Genomic DNA, 19,886 nt, shown 5'->3' on the forward strand with positions numbered 1-19,886 from the left:
TGACACCACAACTTCCAGTCGAGCTCTGCATGCCGCAAGCATTGAGCAACTGCGTGCAACCAGCATAGCGCCAATGTCGCGAGCCAGCGGTAGCAAGTGGCCATAAGTAAATCCTGTCAGTCGAAAACAGACCTGTGCAAATTCTGCTAACAAATTTCATTCCTTTTGGGTGATACGAATGTTTTTCATGACGCTGTGAAATTCGTATGATTGAGATTCTACTGCATATGGTGTCTTGACAGCTAGTTTTCCTGCTAATAGGTTCATGTAACAAGCTATTGACCCCTTCTGTGAAACTCCTAGTCACTGGGTGACAACATAAACAGAGCAAGAAACCAGTAAGATATGAAAATCCAAACCCCAGCTTACAAGAGACCTCCCCTATCAGACAAAAACTCCTCTCCAGTACTTGTCTATTATAAAGGGGTTCAAGTGTATATGTAATGCTTAACACAGTGACCAGTGAAGTGGCACCTCCACACTAAAGATAACATCGTGTTCCAGCAGCGCATGACAAAGGCATATATGAGATCGCAATAGGATACACAGTATATCGTTACATGACTTGCCAATTGTGCATCTACTGTTTGTTTTTAACACATCACTAGAGGGCAACATTACTAACAAGAAATCATTTGCTCACTGCTGACCTGGAACATGCAGATGACTTCCGTTGCATTGGGAAACACATCACGAAGGATCCCCCGCTCAAGAGTTTCACGGTCGGTCATGACTGTTAGCGTCCGGTCGACTGCATCAGGACCCACGTGCAGCACAAAGCGCTCTATCACCAGCCGCATGGTGACGTCGTCTGAGGCAGCACACAACGCAAAGCCCACCACCTCTGTTTCCCCGTTAGAGTCTTCCACAGCCAGGATCAGCAATGGACCCTTGCCCCGTGTTTTGTACACAGCATCCACAAAGACAACCTGCACATTGTTTAAAAGGCGAGTGTCAGCCATGTACCCATTAACTAATTACAATGCTATGTTTTGTGTTCATTCAAGCACAGCCGAGACAGTAAATGCCTGTACCATGTTCTTTACCATCCTGTATAAAGCTCTAAGAACATACAGTAAAAATGGCCAAATGGGCACCAAATCTGTCCAGTGTAGAGAACCACAAAATACGACTGCCTAAATCACTGTGCTTTAGCGAACTGCATTTGGTGCGCTTAGTGAAGGCTGTCCAGTATGGTGACACTGAAATGTAAGAGCTAAGCGTGCTATGACTTATCAAGAACACAGGCCATGTTCTCCAGCTGTGATCTGTGTTCAGGCATTGCAAGGGAACGCAAAAGGGGTGTGAGCAGTGATGAAGACGAAGCATCCACCCTTCATCCATTTTACGAACCATCTCATTGCGCTACACCCACTACACACACTCCTACAAGCATCTGACACCAGCCTCTCATGTCACCTTGCTGGCACCCTTTTCTTTCTTGGATATGAAATGTCCCCATTCCCCCGTAGAAATTATGGCTATCCTTAGCTCACACGTGTGACGCACCTCTGGGTAGCTTCGGAAGGCTTCCTGCATGAAGTGGTCCTGATAAAACACGCCGACCAGAGTATTGTCCTCAGTGGCAAGTACATCAAGGGCCCCACCAGCAGCCTGGACTTCGAGCACTAAGGCATCCAGGGCATAGCCACTACCTTGCCGCTTGTTGTCTTCCGCTTTAGGCAGCATGTGCTGTTCTGGCTGGGAGCTGCCAGACAAGCCCATGTTTCGAAGATCACGCAGTAGCACCACCTGCACATTATTAACGGCAATTTCATAAAGAGTAGCAGGATGTTGCAAACACAATTTGCCAAATTTGATGCTAGTAAAAGCCCACTACTGAATGCCCTCTCTGTGAAGGTTGAATGTGAATGAGCCAGCAGTTAGTTAAAAAATGCACTTATATTCGCCTCTAACAGTGATGCTACAGTTGACTGAAGGGTACAACTTGCCCACTTTTCATTTTTGTTGAACTACAATAGAAGCTGTTGAACAAATCTTTCACAAGACCATGGGAAAGAAACGTACAGGCTGGGCACATACAACCAAATGGCTAAACAGAGCAAGCAGCTGACATACGCCCAAATTTGAATTTATCAAAGTTCCGTTTGGTCATCATTGCAGCAGGCCATAATGCAAGCAATGACAATTTCAGTCATAAGCTCTAAAAGATGGGATGCAAAACTAGTGTCTTTTTTATCCCTGATGAAACTTATCACCAGACATCATCACTGATGTCCAGAGAGAAGGTAGCTAATTTCATTCTCTTTTGGCTTTTACTTATTAATTGAGCAATGCTACGTCAACTGATCACAAAGCTACCAAATGCCTAAAATGCCTAGCAGGTTTGCCTGTGGCTATCAACAGCACGTGAGCCGTATACCTTCAATTTTTGCATGTGTTAAATTCTCAGAATGCTTGAAATAGTTTATGGAACTGAACTGCAGTAAGGCATGGGGGCCAAGCCTGCAAATGGCACAGGTCAGTGACAACATAAACCACCTTGAGCTATCAAAATTACTACCCAAACAGAGTAATGTCAACAACGACAATGATGCTATCGCATAGCGGTATGGTGCTGCATTTTCTCATATGCAACGATTCCGAGCATACACATCAGCAAGAACGTATACCACTATACTAGACTACACCTCTTTTTACAGACAATGGACTGTTCACTGGAACAATACAGGCATCTGTTACAATAAGGGTCACACGATCTGTCAGGAGGAGCAAAAGCAGAAGTTGCAGGCGACTCGTAGAGAGGAGCGGTGAAGAGCACATGTGCAACTTGATCTGTCAAGAGATGAAGCTCTCCGAGGAGGCTGTTGTCAACCTCCACGAGCAGCCACAATGCACAATATAGACTATTTTCATGGGCAAAGAGGAGAGCGGCCACGGCGCAAGCGAGGAGACCTTTCTTCTTCTCAATGGCTTGTGCAATGGTCGAGCAGCAGGCTCTACATACGCTGTGCTGGACTTGGAAACCGGTTGTCTTCTTGCACATTCAGCACTAATACGGTATAATATTTTGATAGCATACACAAGCTCCAGAACAGTCCTCAGCAAGAATACTGCCCACCTACTCAGACTTAAAGAAAAGAAAACAAAAACGAAACCTGCTATACGCTAACTACTGCAGCTTTACTTCTTTGCTAGTACGGTCCCTTTACTGAGGTAGTTTCGTAAAGTCACATATTAAAAAAAGTATATTGGACTTCATCTGTCTGTTTCCTACCTCATTTTCATTTTTTTATTTTCTAAAAGCCTCAATATAATCTTTGTTTCCTATCCCAAGCAATAATACTGTAATTTCCAGACTATAGACCACACCCGGTGTATAAACCACAGGGACGAATTTCGGCTGAAAATAAGTTTTTTATATTACCCGCAAGCAGTATACAAAGGTTATAAGCAAGCATTTCATTGTCAAGAAGTAAAACTGCACGTTTTACTAGACCCTATCAATCTCAGTCCTAGAACCCATAGAAATCACTTTCCTGGAGCCTACAGAGCTCTAACTGTGCCAGCCTTGGTGTTACATCTGCATTTATACGTCCGCATACTTATTATTTATTTATGTTCGTGAGGTTTTGCACATGTGCTCACAAATACAAGCACTGGAAACCAGCCAATCTTCGCTACCATGACAGCATTTGCTTGCATATCGGAGTTGATTGCATATCAGAGCCGACTTCGCTATGTTAATATTTAGCACGGTAACATGTCATAGGCACCCACTCGGGGCACGCTTTTTTTTTTTTCTTTCATAGCCACCGGTAGGCTTCTCCAACTCTGACAAATGATCTGAAAAAATAAAATCGTATAGTCCACGCACATAGATAGTCCGCATGACGCAAAATTTCAGCTTTTAAACATGGATAGTCTATAGACTATAGTCCAGAAGTTACCGTATGCTGCAAACTTTAATTAAAAATGTGGCAGAAACTTTTCATGCCACTTTTGTACAGAACATGCCCTTTACGATGAAGAAGCAGACATGATGAATTCAAGCTGTACAGTCATGGATACAGAGCACGTCTCACCTATTGAAAATTAGAAGATGCCTAATACCTACGCTAACAAATGCCACTGGTGCGCTCACACATAACCTCTAGTAACCTTCGTATTATCTCTCTGGAGCGCAAAAGAAATGCAGAAATGTGAAGTGTGCTCCATATTATTTTGGCTGCACCTGCATATGTCATCAGCAGGGAAAATCAGGAGAATAATGTATAGATTTGAATTCTGCAGAGGAGCAGCATTTGCCGGCATGTGATTCATTCATCACTTTCCCCTATGTATCAGCTGAAGAAGCACTAGGTAGCAAAAATGCAAACCATGTTAAGAACCAGCCGAATGCAGATTAAACTTTGCAATGAAAAATTTTGCATGAGTATTTTGAAGTGCATAGCACATTTTACATACAGGGTGTTTCACCTACGACTCTCTGCAATTTTTAAAAATAAGCTATTTGAATTAGATGCGCGCTTTTTCTGGCATAGCATTGTCAGTGGTGTAGTACATCATAATGCAGCTAAGCCGTGCTAACTAGCAGGCTTGTTAACCAATATTTAATAGTTAACTTTTAAACTATTACCGTTGGGCTCCTTAATTATTGAGAGGCATGCAGCCCACCGTAAGTAATGTCCATATCCGTTTTTAGAATTTCGAGAACGCGATTATCCTCGGCGCTGTGGCCCAACAAATTTTGGCTATTTCGACGAGTTAGGTTCACTGGAGAGGTTGCTTTGCCTGCAAGCTTCTCAAACCGCATGTATTTTGGCGCGATGTAGGCGAAATTTGTTGGGCCACAGCGCTGAGGATAATCGCGTTCTCGAAATTCTAAAAACGGATATGGACATTACTTACGGTGGGCTGCATGCCTCTCAATAATGAAGGAGCCCAACGGTAATAGTCTAAAAGTTAACTATTAAATATTGATTAACAAGCCTGCTAGTCAGCACGTCTAAGCTGCATTATGATGTACTACACCACTGACAATGCTATGCCAGAAAAAGCGCGCATATAATTCAAATAGCTTTTTTTTAAAAATTGCAGAAAGTCTTAGGTGAAACACCCTGTATATACAGTAGGATCTTGATGATACGATCCCGGTTGATACGAATTCGTAAAATGCCCTGGCCAGAGTGCATTAGGTGCAGTGGGCATAAATCTGGATGTTACGAACAACCCCCCTCCCCACTGCGAATGATACGAACATGCGAGCCGCAACCACAACCTCAAGCACCAATTACTTGCTGCTTGTACATCGCCGACGCCGCTACCACAAGCAGTGAGTAGTGGCCCGTATGTCGCCGACACCGTGATTGCCAGTCATGCGGTATGTGCAGTGAGCGGCAGCATACAACCAGCACAGCACTAACGTTGCGAGTCAGCGGTGGCGCATGGCCGTAAGTAAACCCCGTCAGCCGAATATATACCTGTGTAAATGCTGCTTATGAATTTTGTTCGTCTTGGATGATACGAATATTATTCTTGACCTTGTGAAATTCGTATGATCGAGATTTTACCGCGTTCTGTATTGTTTACTGTGTACATGGTGTGCGCCGGATTTAAAGCTGTCAATATACATTACTATGTTGACACAACACGACACTTTCTGCTCTTTCAACACTCCAAACAACATCCTGCATTCCAGGCGCATCATTTGTTTTCAGTGAGCATACGTTGCTTCCCTGACACGCATTTGGCATGCACACAGGCAATCCGGGCCAATGAGAGCAACGCAAGATAATGGCTGGCACAGCTGCGAAAGCCACGTCAGATCAATATTCTCCTTAAAAAATAAAGCACCACCCAGAAAGGAAATGCTTCCTTCCTGGGTGGTGAACATGATTACATAGCACAAATACCAAGTGCTCCTGCTCAGCCTAGCATGACTGTGGCCGGCCACACAAGCCAGCATGTTGGTCATGCCTAGAGTAGTAACTAGATGGCGCTATTTCTCCAACATGACAGCGCCCATGAGAAAATGGCGCATATTTTAACACAACAATCTGCCTATGACGACACCTTTTTTATTATTATTTTCAACATTCGAAAGCTATGTTTATTTTGTTACAACTGCTTTCTTTACATGTTCTGCAAGACTATAGCCAGTTTAATGTGAGTAAAATGTCATTAAAATAGGCCTTCACACTCACCTCAGACGTTTTGCAAACAACATTGTCTGGTTTCATGCGACGGCAAGTACATCAAACACATGTACAGTCAACTGTCATCATTAGAGACATTTTTATTGAATTTTGACTGCACAGCTCCTTGCAAGTAACCCTGCTCATATCCAAACGCAACCTTCCAGCATGACTTTGGATAGCACAGGTGATGGCACTGCTGCACCGTCTGCAGCTACCGTGCAATCTGACCCTCTCAACAGATACTACCATCACCGATACATTACCCTCGTCATTAACAATGCCACTGTCCATCACAAGAGGGACCATTTAGGGTCCTGGCAGCTGCTTTCCATCAAAACTGTGATGTTATCTCTGAAAACAAAAGTTGGTGATTTTAAAAGAGCAGATGCCCTGCATGAACCTGCCAAACTGGATTTACCTAGCAAAGCCTCCTAGAGCACCAGCCAGTGCAAGGGCCGAGAGGAAGTACAAGTCAGAAGCATAGCAAGAAGCTCGCTAACTCCAACTCCCCAACTCCAGAAAGCTTGTCCCCCTAGAGGACTAGACACAGGCCAACCATCTCCTCCAAGAAATACATCTTGCTATGCATAGAATTCAGTGCACAAGAATTGGCACATGGTGTAGGGCATTCAGTGCATATAATACTAAAAATGAGGCTTACGCAAAGAGGCAAACAGATATAGCCAATGTTTACTTTCTGCAGACAACAAACAGGTAACAACTTTATTGGTTTGTTGTTAAACAAACAGAAAAATTATTTTTGGATTCATTAAAGTTCATCAAAGCAAAACAATACGTGAAGGTTTCTGGACTGCAGCACCCAATTTTGTAACCTCATGTGGATTACTAATGACAATAACACGATTCTTCATTGTACTGGAACTTTCACTGAAGCCGATTCAGAAAAAGTGTGATTCAAATCTAGTAAATTCACTTCTGCTTGCTGCGTTCACAGAGAGTCCAGCCAAAGGTGTTGTGTGCCAGCAGTACACAGTGACACGTCCGACAAGCAGGGCTCATAAAAAATTAAACAAGGAAGAAAAATGGAAACAAAAAGCCAAAAAGCACCTTGCCCGTGCTGACAATGAAGTTCTGAATTGCTTCTTCATCCGACTCAAAGGCAAGTAGCTTCTTAGCTTCAAGCAGGTCATCAGCTGCCAGCCGCCGCTGCTTTGGCAGCTGCCGGAAGCAGGCCTGTAAAAATTCAGCATTTAGCTTAGTCCGTCTCCTATTTGCAGCTCCTTATTGCTGCACTACTCGCCAGGCATGACCAACTGGTACAACAAGCAACATAAGGTTTACAGTAAGATGCTCTGTAATAAAAACAATGGTGTGACACAAACTATACCTAAGGACAAAACAAGCTTACATGTCATTATTCTCTCTCTTTTTCTTTTGGTTAGATTTAGGCTGTTTGTGAAGCCTAATATTAATTGGTGATGTTTAAAGAAATTACTGTGCTTAGTTTGGTCATACTTCTCTGCTAATCTGAAGGGGAGACACAGGTCCTGCAATGATAAAAAAAATGCGACGATTTCGATTTCGCAAAAATGGCATATTAGGCATCAAAACACTTTAAAAAGTTTCTGCCTAAAAAGTTTCAAGGTCTAAATTCGACCTCCAACTACTAAATTATCTATATATTTTGCACATATGCAGCCCGGAAATGGCAATTTTGGAGCCAAATGCGGCAGGACTTCATGCCTGTCGCTTCCCATGGCCGTGTCCCTGACGGCTGCCATCTTGGTATTGTTTGAAAGCTGGGCCCCTTCCTCACTACGTTCCTCACTACTACCAAATATTTTTGGAACGTCCGCATTTCGCTGTTTTTTGAGGCCTCTACAATGACCTCCACATGGCTGGCACACGCACTTCAAATGCGATTTTGTCAGCTTCGTGTTTTTTGCCAACATGACTATCCTTACGGAAGTTTTTATGGTGCAATTTCAGTTAATCTTATACTGTTTACTTCAGAAAGAACTAAACTGTGGAGCTATGATGTTTTTGTTTGGCTGGGTCAGATACTTAAAATTTTGTGAATTATAATGTCACTTAACCATACTTCATCATTATAGTGCTTAGACAAAATTTAACATTTGTACACGATGTGCTTAAACAATATAATTAGCATAGGTTCACATGGCAGGGCTTTGGCTACAGCCTAATTTCAATCGAAACCAAAAAATGCAGAAAGTGCCTCAACGACCAGTAATTAATATAACTGATCAGACCTCAGTTATTTTCTCATAATATGGGAACTGTGATATACTGAAACTAATTTATATTTGAAAACAGGTAAAGAAACATATATACGTACCTAATTTCATTATAATAGCTTTAATAATATAAATGCTAATTTCAAGACCCACGTCTCCCCGTAAAGGGGCCCTGAAAAACTCCTCTTCCAATCGCAAGAAATGACCTGGAGTCTCGCTCCACCAATCCTAAATGGCTGTTGTCCAGCAACCGATGCTACATGAGTGGCTGCCCTTGAACTGTGGCTTAGGAGATGCCCAAGCCATAATTATTTGTGACCTGCCACAAAAAATGCAATGTCATGGCATTTTGGAGGGAGGACAATGATAGTGTAAAGTATGCTACTAACAAAGGTTATTAGGCACAGGGATCAACTAACAATGCTTCCCAGCAATGACTTTGCCAAGAAGTGCAAAAGTAGTGGTCACGAGCAGCTCTGTGGTCTTTCAGTGTACGTGGCCCAAAACCTTAGGTTTTTAATGAGCATTGAGTATGCTAGTCTTAGAGGGCACAAGTGTGACAGAGCTTTAGTATAAAGGTTGAACTGCTGAAGAGTGCCTGGCTTTATATTTGCTGCTAACAGTGCCATATGGCTAAGAAATGACACTTAAGTAAGATATTCCAGCGAAATCTTTGCCGTTTATGTTGCACCGTACCGAATGGTAAAAATATCTCGGTATTTATCACATGAGCCTAGCCAATCTGGGCAACATTCTCTACAGGGCCCAAGTCAATGCAGAAGTTTTTGGTTACGACACACTACAACAACAGCAATGTCATTAACCCCAGAGAAATTCCCTCATGCAGTTGTTACTCAAAAAATCTCACATATTTTTCATCCTCCACATTCTTTCCAGGGCCCAGGTAAATGCAGAAGTTCTTGGTTACAACACACTACAACAACAGCAATGGCATTAACTCCAGAGAAAGTCCCTCATGCAGTTGTTACTTTAAAAATCTTGCAGAATTTTCACTCTCCTCCTGGACAAAGAAATGGCAGCTATAGCTGTTGTCATGACGCAACTAGCGTGCGTCGTGGTAAAGTGTGAGGAGTGCCCCCGAAGGGGAGCAGGGGAATGCGGCGACAAAAAAAGGGAAGGGGCGAAAACGGCACCGCGTGCAAGTGTCGTGCTTCTCAGCCCCAGCGAGTGGGGAATGGTTTCTTCTCGGAAGTCGGTTCGAAACCCAAGACGACGACAGGACGGCTGGGATGGACTGGCGCTGTGCTTGTTTTCGTTCCTGCTAGCTGGCCAGAGCGGCTAACAGTGGAGCGTGTGTTTAAAATTGTGTTTGTTTCTTCTTGTTGTAATAGCTTCTAGTTAGCCACGGCGGCTTACAGCGAAGCGTGTGTTTTATATTGTTTACTTGTCTTTTTCCTTGTGACCTCTTACTTCTAAACGATGGCGGGAAAGTCATCTATTGGCTAAAAAGTAAGTTTTGGCGGGAGGATTGTCTACTGGCTGAGGATGGAGTTTTTGGCGGGAATGTGACGAGATGGGTGCGCGCGAAGGAGAGCGCCGAGGTTGTGTGTGGGGCAGCCGGACAGATCGGTCGTGTGCGGCCGGCGGTGGTCCCGGGGCCGAGAGCGTAGAGTTGGAGACGCGAGTTAGTTGAGCGGCGGCCGGACGGGTTGGCCGTGTGGTGGCCAGCGGTGGTCCGGAGTCGTGGAAGTTTTGAGGTTTTATTTTTAGTTAAAGTGGAGAGGCCGAAATCATTCGGCATATGTAAATAAGTTTGTGTATACATTTGTAATAAATAATTTCTTGAAGAAAGCCTTCCAAGTGCCTCACCATCCGAAGACCTGCACACCTGTCTAAACTCACCAGTCGCGAAGTACGTCCCCCGGGTCACTCACGAGACCCGCCCTCTACCGCTCCACATCAACATCGAAGGAGAGCAACATCATCAACGAGAGAGAGGGAAAAAGTCGTGACTGCTGTAATATGCACCTTTTTTGACCAAATATTTTAGGGGAATCCCCCAAGGTGGAGTAGATCTGTAATAAGGGAGTAATTACTCATTGACGTCCACCCGAGCGCAGCCATACGGCCACAAAGGAAAGCTATACAGCTTTCACAATAACTTCGTAGTTAAAGAAAAATTCGTCCTGGTCCGGGGTTCGAACCCGGGACCACCGCCACACCGGAGCAGTCGCTCTACCAATTGAGCTAACCGGGACGGCAAGCTTATGGTAGGGCGAGAGCGAATTGATCTATAACTCGAAGTGGGAACAGTGTTGACCAAATATTTTAGGGGAATCCCCCAAGGTGGAGTAGATTTGTAATAAGGGAGTAATTACTCATTGACGTCCACCCGAGCGCAGCCATACGGCCACAAAGGAAAGCTATACAGCTTTCACAATAACTTCGTAGTTAAAGAAAAATTCGTCCTGGTCCGGGGTTCGAACCCGGGACCACCGCCACACCGGAGCAGTCGCTCTACCAATTGAGCTAACCGGGACGGCAAGCTTATGGTAGGGCGAGAGCGAATTGATCTATAACTCGAAGTGGGAACAGTGTTGACCAAATATTTTAGGGGAATCCCCCAAGGTGGAGTAGATTTGTAATAAGGGAGTAATTACTCATTGACGTCCACCCGAGCGCAGCCATACGGCCACAAAGGAAAGCTATACAGCTTTCACAATAACTTCGTAGTTAAAGAAAAATTCGTCCTGGTCCGGGGTTCGAACCCGGGACCACCGCCACACCGGAGCAGTCGCTCTACCAATTGAGCTAACCGGGACGGCAAGCTTATGGTAGGGCGAGAGCGAATTGATCTATAACTCGAAGTGGGAACAGTGTTGACCAAATATTTTAGGGGAATCCCCCAAGGTGGAGTAGATTTGTAATAAGGGAGTAATTACTCATTGACGTCCACCCGAGCGCAGCCATACGGCCACAAAGGAAAGCTATACAGCTTTCACAATAACTTCGTAGTTAAAGAAAAATTCGTCCTGGTCCGGGGTTCGAACCCGGGACCACCGCCACACCGGAGCAGTCGCTCTACCAATTGAGCTAACCGGGACGGCAAGCTTATGGTAGGGCGAGAGCGAATTGATCTATAACTCGAAGTGGGAACAGTGTTGACCAAATATTTTAGGGGAATCCCCCAAGGTGGAGTAGATTTGTAATAAGGGAGTAATTACTCATTGACGTCCACCCGAGCGCAGCCATACGGCCACAAAGGAAAGCTATACAGCTTTCACAATAACTTCGTAGTTAAAGAAAAATTCGTCCTGGTCCGGGGTTCGAACCCGGGACCACCGCCACACCGGAGCAGTCGCTCTAGCAATTGAGCTAACCGGGACGGCAAGCTTATGGTAGGGCGAGAGCGAATTGATCTATAACTCGAAGTGGGAACAGTGTTGACCAAATATTTTAGGGAATCCCCCAAGGCGGAGTAGATTTGTAATAAGGGAGTAATTACTCATTGACGTCCACCCGAGCGCAGCCATACGGCCACAAAGGAAAGCTATACAGCTTTCACAATAACTTCGTAGTTAAAGAAAAATTCGTCCTGGTCCGGGGTTCGAACCCGGGACCACCGCCACACCGGAGCAGTCGCTCTACCAATTGAGCTAACCGGGACGGCAAGCTTATGGTAGGGCGAGAGCGAATTGATCTATAACTCGAAGTGGGAACAGTGTTGACCAAATATTTTAGGGGAATCCCCCAAGGTGGAGTAGATTTGTAATAAGGGAGTAATTACTCATTGACGTCCACCCGAGCGCAGCCATACGGCCACAAAGGAAAGCTATACAGCTTTCACAATAACTTCGTAGTTAAAGAAAAATTCGTCCTGGTCCGGGGTTCGAACCCGGGACCACCGCCACACCGGAGCAGTCGCTCTACCAATTGAGCTAACCGGGACGGCAAGCTTTGGTCAACACTGTTCCCACTTCGAGTTATAGATCAATTCGCTCTCGCCCTACCATAAGCTTGCCGTCCTGGTTAGCTCAATTGGTAGAGCGACTGCTCCGGTGTGGCGGTGGTCCCGGGTTCGAACCCCGGACCAGGACGAATTTTTCTTTAACTACGAAGTTATTGTGAAAGCTGTATAGCTTTCCTTTGTGGCCGTATGGCTGCGCTCGGGTGGACGTCAATGAGTAATTACTCCCTTATTACAAATCTACTCCACCTTGGGGGATTCCCCTAAAATATTTGGTCAACACTGTTCCCACTTCGAGTTATAGATCAATTCGCTCTCGCCCTACCATAAGCTTGCCGTCCCGGTTAGCTCAATTGGTAGAGCGACTGCTCCGGTGTGGCGGTGGTCCCGGGTTCGAACCCCGGACCAGGACGAATTTTTCTTTAACTACGAAGTTATTGTGAAAGCTGTATAGCTTTCCTTTGTGGCCGTATGGCTGCGCTCGGGTGGACGTCAATGAGTAATTACTCCCTTATTACAAATCTACTCCACCTTGGGGGATTCCCCTAAAATATTTGGTCAACACTGTTCCCACTTCGAGTTATAGATCAATTCGCTCTCGCCCTACCATAAGCTTGCCGTCCCGGTTAGCTCAATTGGTAGAGCGACTGCTCCGGTGTGGCGGTGGTCCCGGGTTCGAACCCCGGACCAGGACGAATTTTTCTTTAACTACGAAGTTATTGTGAAAGCTGTATAGCTTTCCTTTGTGGCCGTATGGCTGCGCTCGGGTGGACGTCAATGAGTAATTACTCCCTTATTACAAATCTACTCCACCTTGGGGGATTCCCCTAAAATATTTGGTCAACACTGTTCCCACTTCGAGTTATAGATCAATTCGCTCTCGCCCTACCATAAGCTTGCCGTCCCGGTTAGCTCAATTGGTAGAGCGACTGCTCCGGTGTGGCGGTGGTCCCGGGTTCGAACCCCGGACCAGGACGAATTTTTCTTTAACTACGAAGTTATTGTGAAAGCTGTATAGCTTTCCTTTGTGGCCGTATGGCTGCGCTCGGGTGGACGTCAATGAGTAATTACTCCCTTATTACAAATCTACTCCACCTTGGGGGATTCCCCTAAAATATTTGGTCAACACTGTTCCCACTTCGAGTTATAGATCAATTCGCTCTCGCCCTACCATAAGCTTGCCGTCCCGGTTAGCTCAATTGGTAGAGCGACTGCTCCGGTGTGGCGGTGGTCCCGGGTTCGAACCCCGGACCAGGACGAATTTTTCTTTAACTACGAAGTTATTGTGAAAGCTGTATAGCTTTCCTTTGTGGCCGTATGGCTGCGCTCGGGTGGACGTCAATGAGTAATTACTCCCTTATTACAAATCTACTCCACCTTGGGGGATTCCCCTAAAATATTTGGTCAACACTGTTCCCACTTCGAGTTATAGATCAATTCGCTCTCGCCCTACCATAAGCTTGCCGTCCCGGTTAGCTCAATTGGTAGAGCGACTGCTCCGGTGTGGCGGTGGTCCCGGGTTCGAACCCCGGACCAGGACGAATTTTTCTTTAGCTACGAAGTTATTGTGAAAGCTGTATAGCTTTCCTTTGTGGCCGTATGGCTGCGCTCGGGTGGACGTCAATGAGTAATTACTCCCTTATTACATGCACCTTTTTTGTGGCAAGAATAAAAGGGTCATGGAGCATGAAAAATGCACTTAAACATAAATATTTAACTTGAAACTTTTATCATATTTTCCTGCAAGAAAAAAAATTCTCTTAAGGATCTTAACCTAGATTTTCACAGCCTTCATCGGTAACTGGCTCAGCTACCAAATCACCACTTCATGCACAAAAGACAGAGTTCGCAAAGAGCAGTCTACCAGTCTAGCTTGGCTTAACGTTTTCCTTTAATGCTCTTTTAGGACACAATTTTCTTGAATAAAAACAGTACTTGCCTCACTAATGGGATGGTTATGCACATCATCCAAGAGCTTCACTTCCAAGAAGTTGCCATCTGCAGAAGCCACCACCTTTATCCTTGCTGTGCACCCAATCTTGAATGTCCTGCAGTATGTTTGGTGATTGTAGACAGCGCGAAAAAGACAGGGGCGTAGGAAGAACACAAAGACGAGCACTGCTCGTCTTTGTGTTTATGGATTACCAACTCGCCCAAGCATCTGTTTTAGATGTTTGGTGAGCACTTCAAACTATGTCACAAGAACAAATGCACACCACAGGTGCAAACAGACTACACACAAAGAGGTAAACCCATTTCTCTAAGTCACCAGCTAAACAACTTAAAGGAGCTCAGAACACACCCTTTACCCCCTGTTAGACAGCCCAGCGCAGCTTGCAGCAGCAGCCACCATTGTCATTTTACGTTCCTATTTTTGTCCTTATTTCTTGTTCACGCAGCACTTCTTCATGCTAAAGATGAACCAACTTGCCTAATCTACTCTTCTGCTTGCAGCACTGACAAATGGAGCCGGAAAGTAAGGCCTCCTTAATTTCTTACAATTCCTCGATGCCACCATGACATAACAATAAAGCCACAGTAATAGCAGTAATATTAGTACAGCCAGTGCGGCATTCAGTACCCACACTAATCTATGCGGCCACTGCCATCAATAGACAGTGGCAGGAACCAGGAGACAGTGGCAACTAGCCGCAGTCTCAGTAGTTGAGATGAATCTCCCATGGGTGCAAGGCAAGAGAAAATGGAGGAGAGAATTCAAGACGACCAAAACAGCAAAGGCTAAATATATTATGTTAATTCCCTTCCTTCCACCATATGTTCATGAAAAATTCTTTTTGGATAACAACTTTCAAAAAGCTCCCCACAGTACCCAGGGTGTTTCTTGTGATCAAGTTTCAGGGCTGCCTGAATGGCCTGGAACATGACACTTTATTTTGTTGCTTATTCCGTCATTTTCCTGGTAACACAGCACATATAACCATCAGATATATGCAGACATATGAACGTTAAAAACTGTCCAATTATGAAAAAAGTCAATGCCTAGCACAAACTAGTTCCAAGTATATACTTTAAGCAATTAGCCCAAACAAAGCACAAGAGCAGCAGCTAATACTAGAACTATAAATAAGTGCAACATACAGAACGAGAAGTAAAGTAGACTTCCTATATGGTTTGGTTTATTGGAGTTTAACGTCCCGAAGCAACTCAGGCTATTAGGGACGCCGTAGTGAAGGGCTCCGGAAATTTCGACCACTTGGGGTTCTTTAATGTGCACTGACATCGCACAGCACACGGGCCTCTAGAATTTCGCCTTCATCGAAATTCGGCCGCCGCGGCCGGGATCGAACCCGCGTCTTTCGGGTCAGCAGCCGAGCGCCGTAACCACTGAGCCACCGCGGCGGGTAACTTCCTATATGTTATTTCTAATTTTAAGACATGCCAACTTGCTCAAGTCTCGCCTTAAAACTCATGTAATACTAGGCTGTCAAAACACCACAAAACCTTTGTAAAAATCAAAAGCTGCACTGTACACAGCACCAGGCACCTACTCTGGGTCCATCTGGGAACGTATGCAACTGCATGTTTTCTCATTCTCTGAGCTCATAAAAGACATGTATATTCCATTTTCTGACTGACCTTTGGTTAGGTCGTGCTCCTGTGGACTTGGATGTGTACTTCCGGCCGCCATTTGCACAACTGAAGATTATCTCAGAGTAGACGAGTTCCTCTTTAATAGGCCTTTTCAAGCCTTTCCTCCGGGCACCTGCACCATGAGGCCAAGGCAAAGGAACAGCTTGAAGCTTTGCGCAAAAAAAAAGTAAAGGCCACATTGAACGTAAGATCACCGTACTGTGAGCCAACCCAATAAACAGTTGCTGGCATGCATTATGTTTATGATGTCATTGTGAGCACCTTTATATAGTTTCAATTTTAATGTCTCAGCACAGTAACTCTACTAGAAAACGCATATGAATACTGAATCGGTCAAGGCTAGTAGTGGTTCTAGACTTTCTCAAAACTGCAGCAGAAATTCATCTTACTCAGTTGCATCAGTGAAAGCTGATGAGGTGGCTTACACTCCAACCTAGTAGCATATGATAACAGATTCTACTTCAGTTAATTACCTTAAAAGTTTATTACCTTAAAAGGTGTGCAGTGTACAGCAATTAATTTCAGTAAGAGTTCCTGCTTGAATGGTTCAAATGAGAACATTTTATAAACGTTTATTTTTGAGATACAGGTTTGGTTTGCAGAACATCACAAACATAGTTATGCCGATAAGCTAACCAAAAAGAAAATTACTTCCGAAGGGTGTCGCTCATCATCATCAGCCTGACTATGCCCACTGCAAGGCAAAGGCCTCTCCCATGTCTCTCCAATTAACCCTGTCTTTTGCCAGCTGTAATCACCGTATCCCTGCAAACTTCTTAATCTCATCCGCCCGCCTAACTTTCTGCCGCCCCCTGCTACACTTGCCTTCTGTTGGAATCCACTCAGTTACTCAACGTATGAGTAAAAATTGTAGGTTGTAAATTATGGCGTTTAATGTCCTGAAGCGATACACATGGGCTATGAGAAATGCTATAGCGGAGTGCTCCAGATTAATTTAGACCACCTGGAGTTCTTCAACATCCGCTGATGACGGGGTTCTTCAACATCCGTCCTCCAGCTCAGTAGCCAAGTGCCGCAACCAATGAGCCAAAATGACTAGTTCCAAGATTCAGAGGGCAACAAGCCATGCCTTAAATAGCAAAACACTTTGTCACCATTGAACAGACAGCCTTGACCTTGCAACTGCACGGCTTTGCATTCTGCATGGTACTATCGTGATGGAAAGAAACATGAACAACACGGCTCCTATGCACTCCGCTGTTCGAATTTCTTTTGATTGCGCTTTTACCTGGGTGGTAAAAAAAAAAGACAGGATCGTCCTAGAATGCATCACGGACGACTGTAGTGTCTTTTTGCTACCACCAAAGTAAAAACGTGATGAAAAGAAATGCGAACAGCGGAGTGCTCAGGCTCTGCTCTGTTTGCGCTTCTTTCCATCGCTGCTGTACATTCCTGACATCCTAGTACATTCTCTTGATGCTGCACGGCTTGTTTGCAAGCTGCAAGACTACACCAAGTTATCGCTTGGTAGAAAATGCAATGAAAAGGCAAGGAAATGATCTATGTGTACTGAAAAACTCACTGCATGCCTATAAAATGGCTAAGGTCATTGGAAAAGATGGACGCATAAACCCACTAAGTTCCACAGCTGTAGACGTGTAGTTAAAACTAGGACAAAAAACACAAACATTAATAATGGTGACACAAAGTGACATGAAAATAAAATGCGAACTGTGTGCAGTGCAAAGTCTGCACAAACTACAACAAAATACACACTGTGCACTCTTGAAAAAAAGCATGTGCTTGTGCGTTCGAGCTGTTTTACCATTCACCACAAGAAAAGTACAGTCGTGCGCAAAAGTAGAAAGACCACACGAATGGCAATGACTGCGATTTTTCTGCGTATAAAGGCGTGCCTGGCAGAAGTGTGTGCGCAGACAGGCTAACGTATTTAGTCAGGCACCCTATGCATATCTTGACAACAGGAGCTGCACAGTGAGAAGGCACTGGCACGCAGTTCTGTCAATTCACATGGTCTCTCCCGTTTTGTGCAGGGGACGCAGAAGGGGGGGGGGGGAGTGCAGCAATGCCAGTTGCTACACTAAGAAGTAGATTGATAGATGTATATAAACATCTATCAATCTACTTCTTAGTGTAGCAACTGGTGTTATAGCACTATTTTACACTCAGTGAGACATCTGCTCGGTTAACATGGACCACAGCAACTGAACTGACAATCTGCAATACTCATTTATAAAAATGGAGTTCACTGGCCAGTACGAGCATGAAGAAAACGGGTTATATGACCGCAAGCAATTTTTCACCATCATACAAACTGCATTTCAGAAAACATTTTCACTTTACTAAGAGTGCAACAAATGTATAGCTCGTTCAGACCAACAACCAAAACAGCAAAGAAAATAACTCAACAACTTCCAATAAACCTGTTCATCACCTGCACCACAACACTTATGGGGAAAGATTCACCTTGAGACATTCAAGCAAGCAAACACCAAATCTTCCCCCTGGGGTAGTCAGTTTAAATGTCCTGCTCATTTAAATTTTACCACTGACCTTTTCGTGTGCCTATTCATTGCAGAAAGACAAGGCCAAATTTACTGTAAAGAATTAATCACAGTGAATCGAACGTTGCTTACTTCAGAAATTTATTACCACTACGCGCAGTACGTCACTGCCGTAATTCTAATACCAATGGTATTCTCTTTCCTTCCCACCTTGGCATTATTGGACCCAGTTCTAAAGACGTGGCCCTGCCGTTTCTTTAATCTGGGTTGTAGACAACGTGCTACCCGCAACAGACGAAATGACCCTGCGGCTGTAAATGTTCGTAAATTAGCCTAAACTTCGAAACATTTAGGGGCTGCTGCAAATACATAAGACGCTCTAAAGCGCGGTAATAGGCAAGGCATGTCAACAGTCGGGGCACGCGAAAATCATTCCTTCTATTTCTTCACTGCTAACCTGAACGAATGCGCAAATACCTTATGTCAGTTACACATTCGTTCAACCGTCAATAAACAATACACTGCGAAAATATTCTTCCACCGATTTGTAAACCACCGTCATCTTTCGATTTAATGCTGTACAGTACGCGGCTAAGGTACCCTGAAGTGGGAGCATGGCAAAGTGCAACGTCATCATCAACACTATTACATTGATAGAGTGATCAAATTCAATCCAATTTTGAAGATGTGATCGACCTACCGAGGATTGTGCGTGAAGAGCTTCTCCAAAATTGCGTAAAGTGCGTCTCCTCGTACAATCTCAATGCCGCCCTCAGTTCTTCCAGAGAAGAATATTTAGCCCCAATTTCCATCGCAGGAGGCGCCAGGCTAACGTAACCCGTATGGTCAATTTCCATGGTTTGCACCACGCTAACGTAGTCTGCGGGATAATTATCCATGGTGTAAGCAGTTACAGAGAAACTATAACAGAAACGGTGTCCGCTATCGAACACGAAACGACGGCGCCTTCGCCATCTTTGCAAAGGACGCGATGTCAATGCGGCTAATGCAGTCGATGTAGCGATGTCGTCAAGAGGTGGGAAAAAACCCATGTTGCGCTTGGAATTTCATAACATCAATAAACTTTGCACGCCATTTGTAATAGTTTAAATGAGTTATTTTCGTGCCATTACGACCGGAATAGATTTAAAGGGGCCCTGCGACTTAGATAAAGCATGAGATATTTATTCTTTGTATGCAGAATAAGCGGCATTGTGGTTCCTGAACGCCAAAGAGATCGCCGAAATCATAATATTTAATATTTTAATCTTCTCCAAAAATGCTCGTTTCGAGCCGATGGTGTCGCAACGCAGCGGCCATTTCGGCAGCGGAAATGAGGTGACATCCAGATTGGACGCTGCCCATGGAGGGAAAAAAGACGCTGTCTCTGTGCGTCAGTTTTCGTATTGTTCCTTTATATTATGTCTCTGAGTGCTCACAAGGGTCATTTCTTTAACCTACACCAGCTACACCAGTGTAGCAA

At 44.5% G+C, this 19,886-nt stretch overlaps 1 protein-coding gene across 1 annotated transcript in view; it reads right to left on the reverse strand.

Moving 5' to 3' along the window:
* LOC149352658 (uncharacterized) overlaps nucleotides 1-19,387 on the reverse strand; it is a 32,394-nt gene extending 13,007 nt beyond the window's left edge. The window contains exons 1-6 of the mRNA XM_089581872.1: nucleotides 19,104-19,387; nucleotides 15,903-16,029; nucleotides 14,245-14,353; nucleotides 7,230-7,355; nucleotides 1,510-1,752; nucleotides 651-929 (exon numbers count right to left, since the gene is read on the reverse strand). Of these exons, the coding sequence (XP_089437998.1) occupies nucleotides 651-929; nucleotides 1,510-1,752; nucleotides 7,230-7,355; nucleotides 14,245-14,353; nucleotides 15,903-16,029; nucleotides 19,104-19,302 (1,083 nt within the window). The 5' untranslated portion in view covers nucleotides 19,303-19,387. The remainder of the gene's footprint in view (nucleotides 1-650; nucleotides 930-1,509; nucleotides 1,753-7,229; nucleotides 7,356-14,244; nucleotides 14,354-15,902; nucleotides 16,030-19,103) is intronic.
* Between the last annotated feature and the right edge of the window lie 499 nt (nucleotides 19,388-19,886).

Source organism: Amblyomma mixtum, chromosome 3, assembly GCF_055824585.1.
Source record: "Amblyomma mixtum isolate Tamu chromosome 3, ASM5582458v1, whole genome shotgun sequence".
NCBI lineage: Eukaryota > Metazoa > Arthropoda > Arachnida > Ixodida > Ixodidae > Amblyomma > Amblyomma mixtum.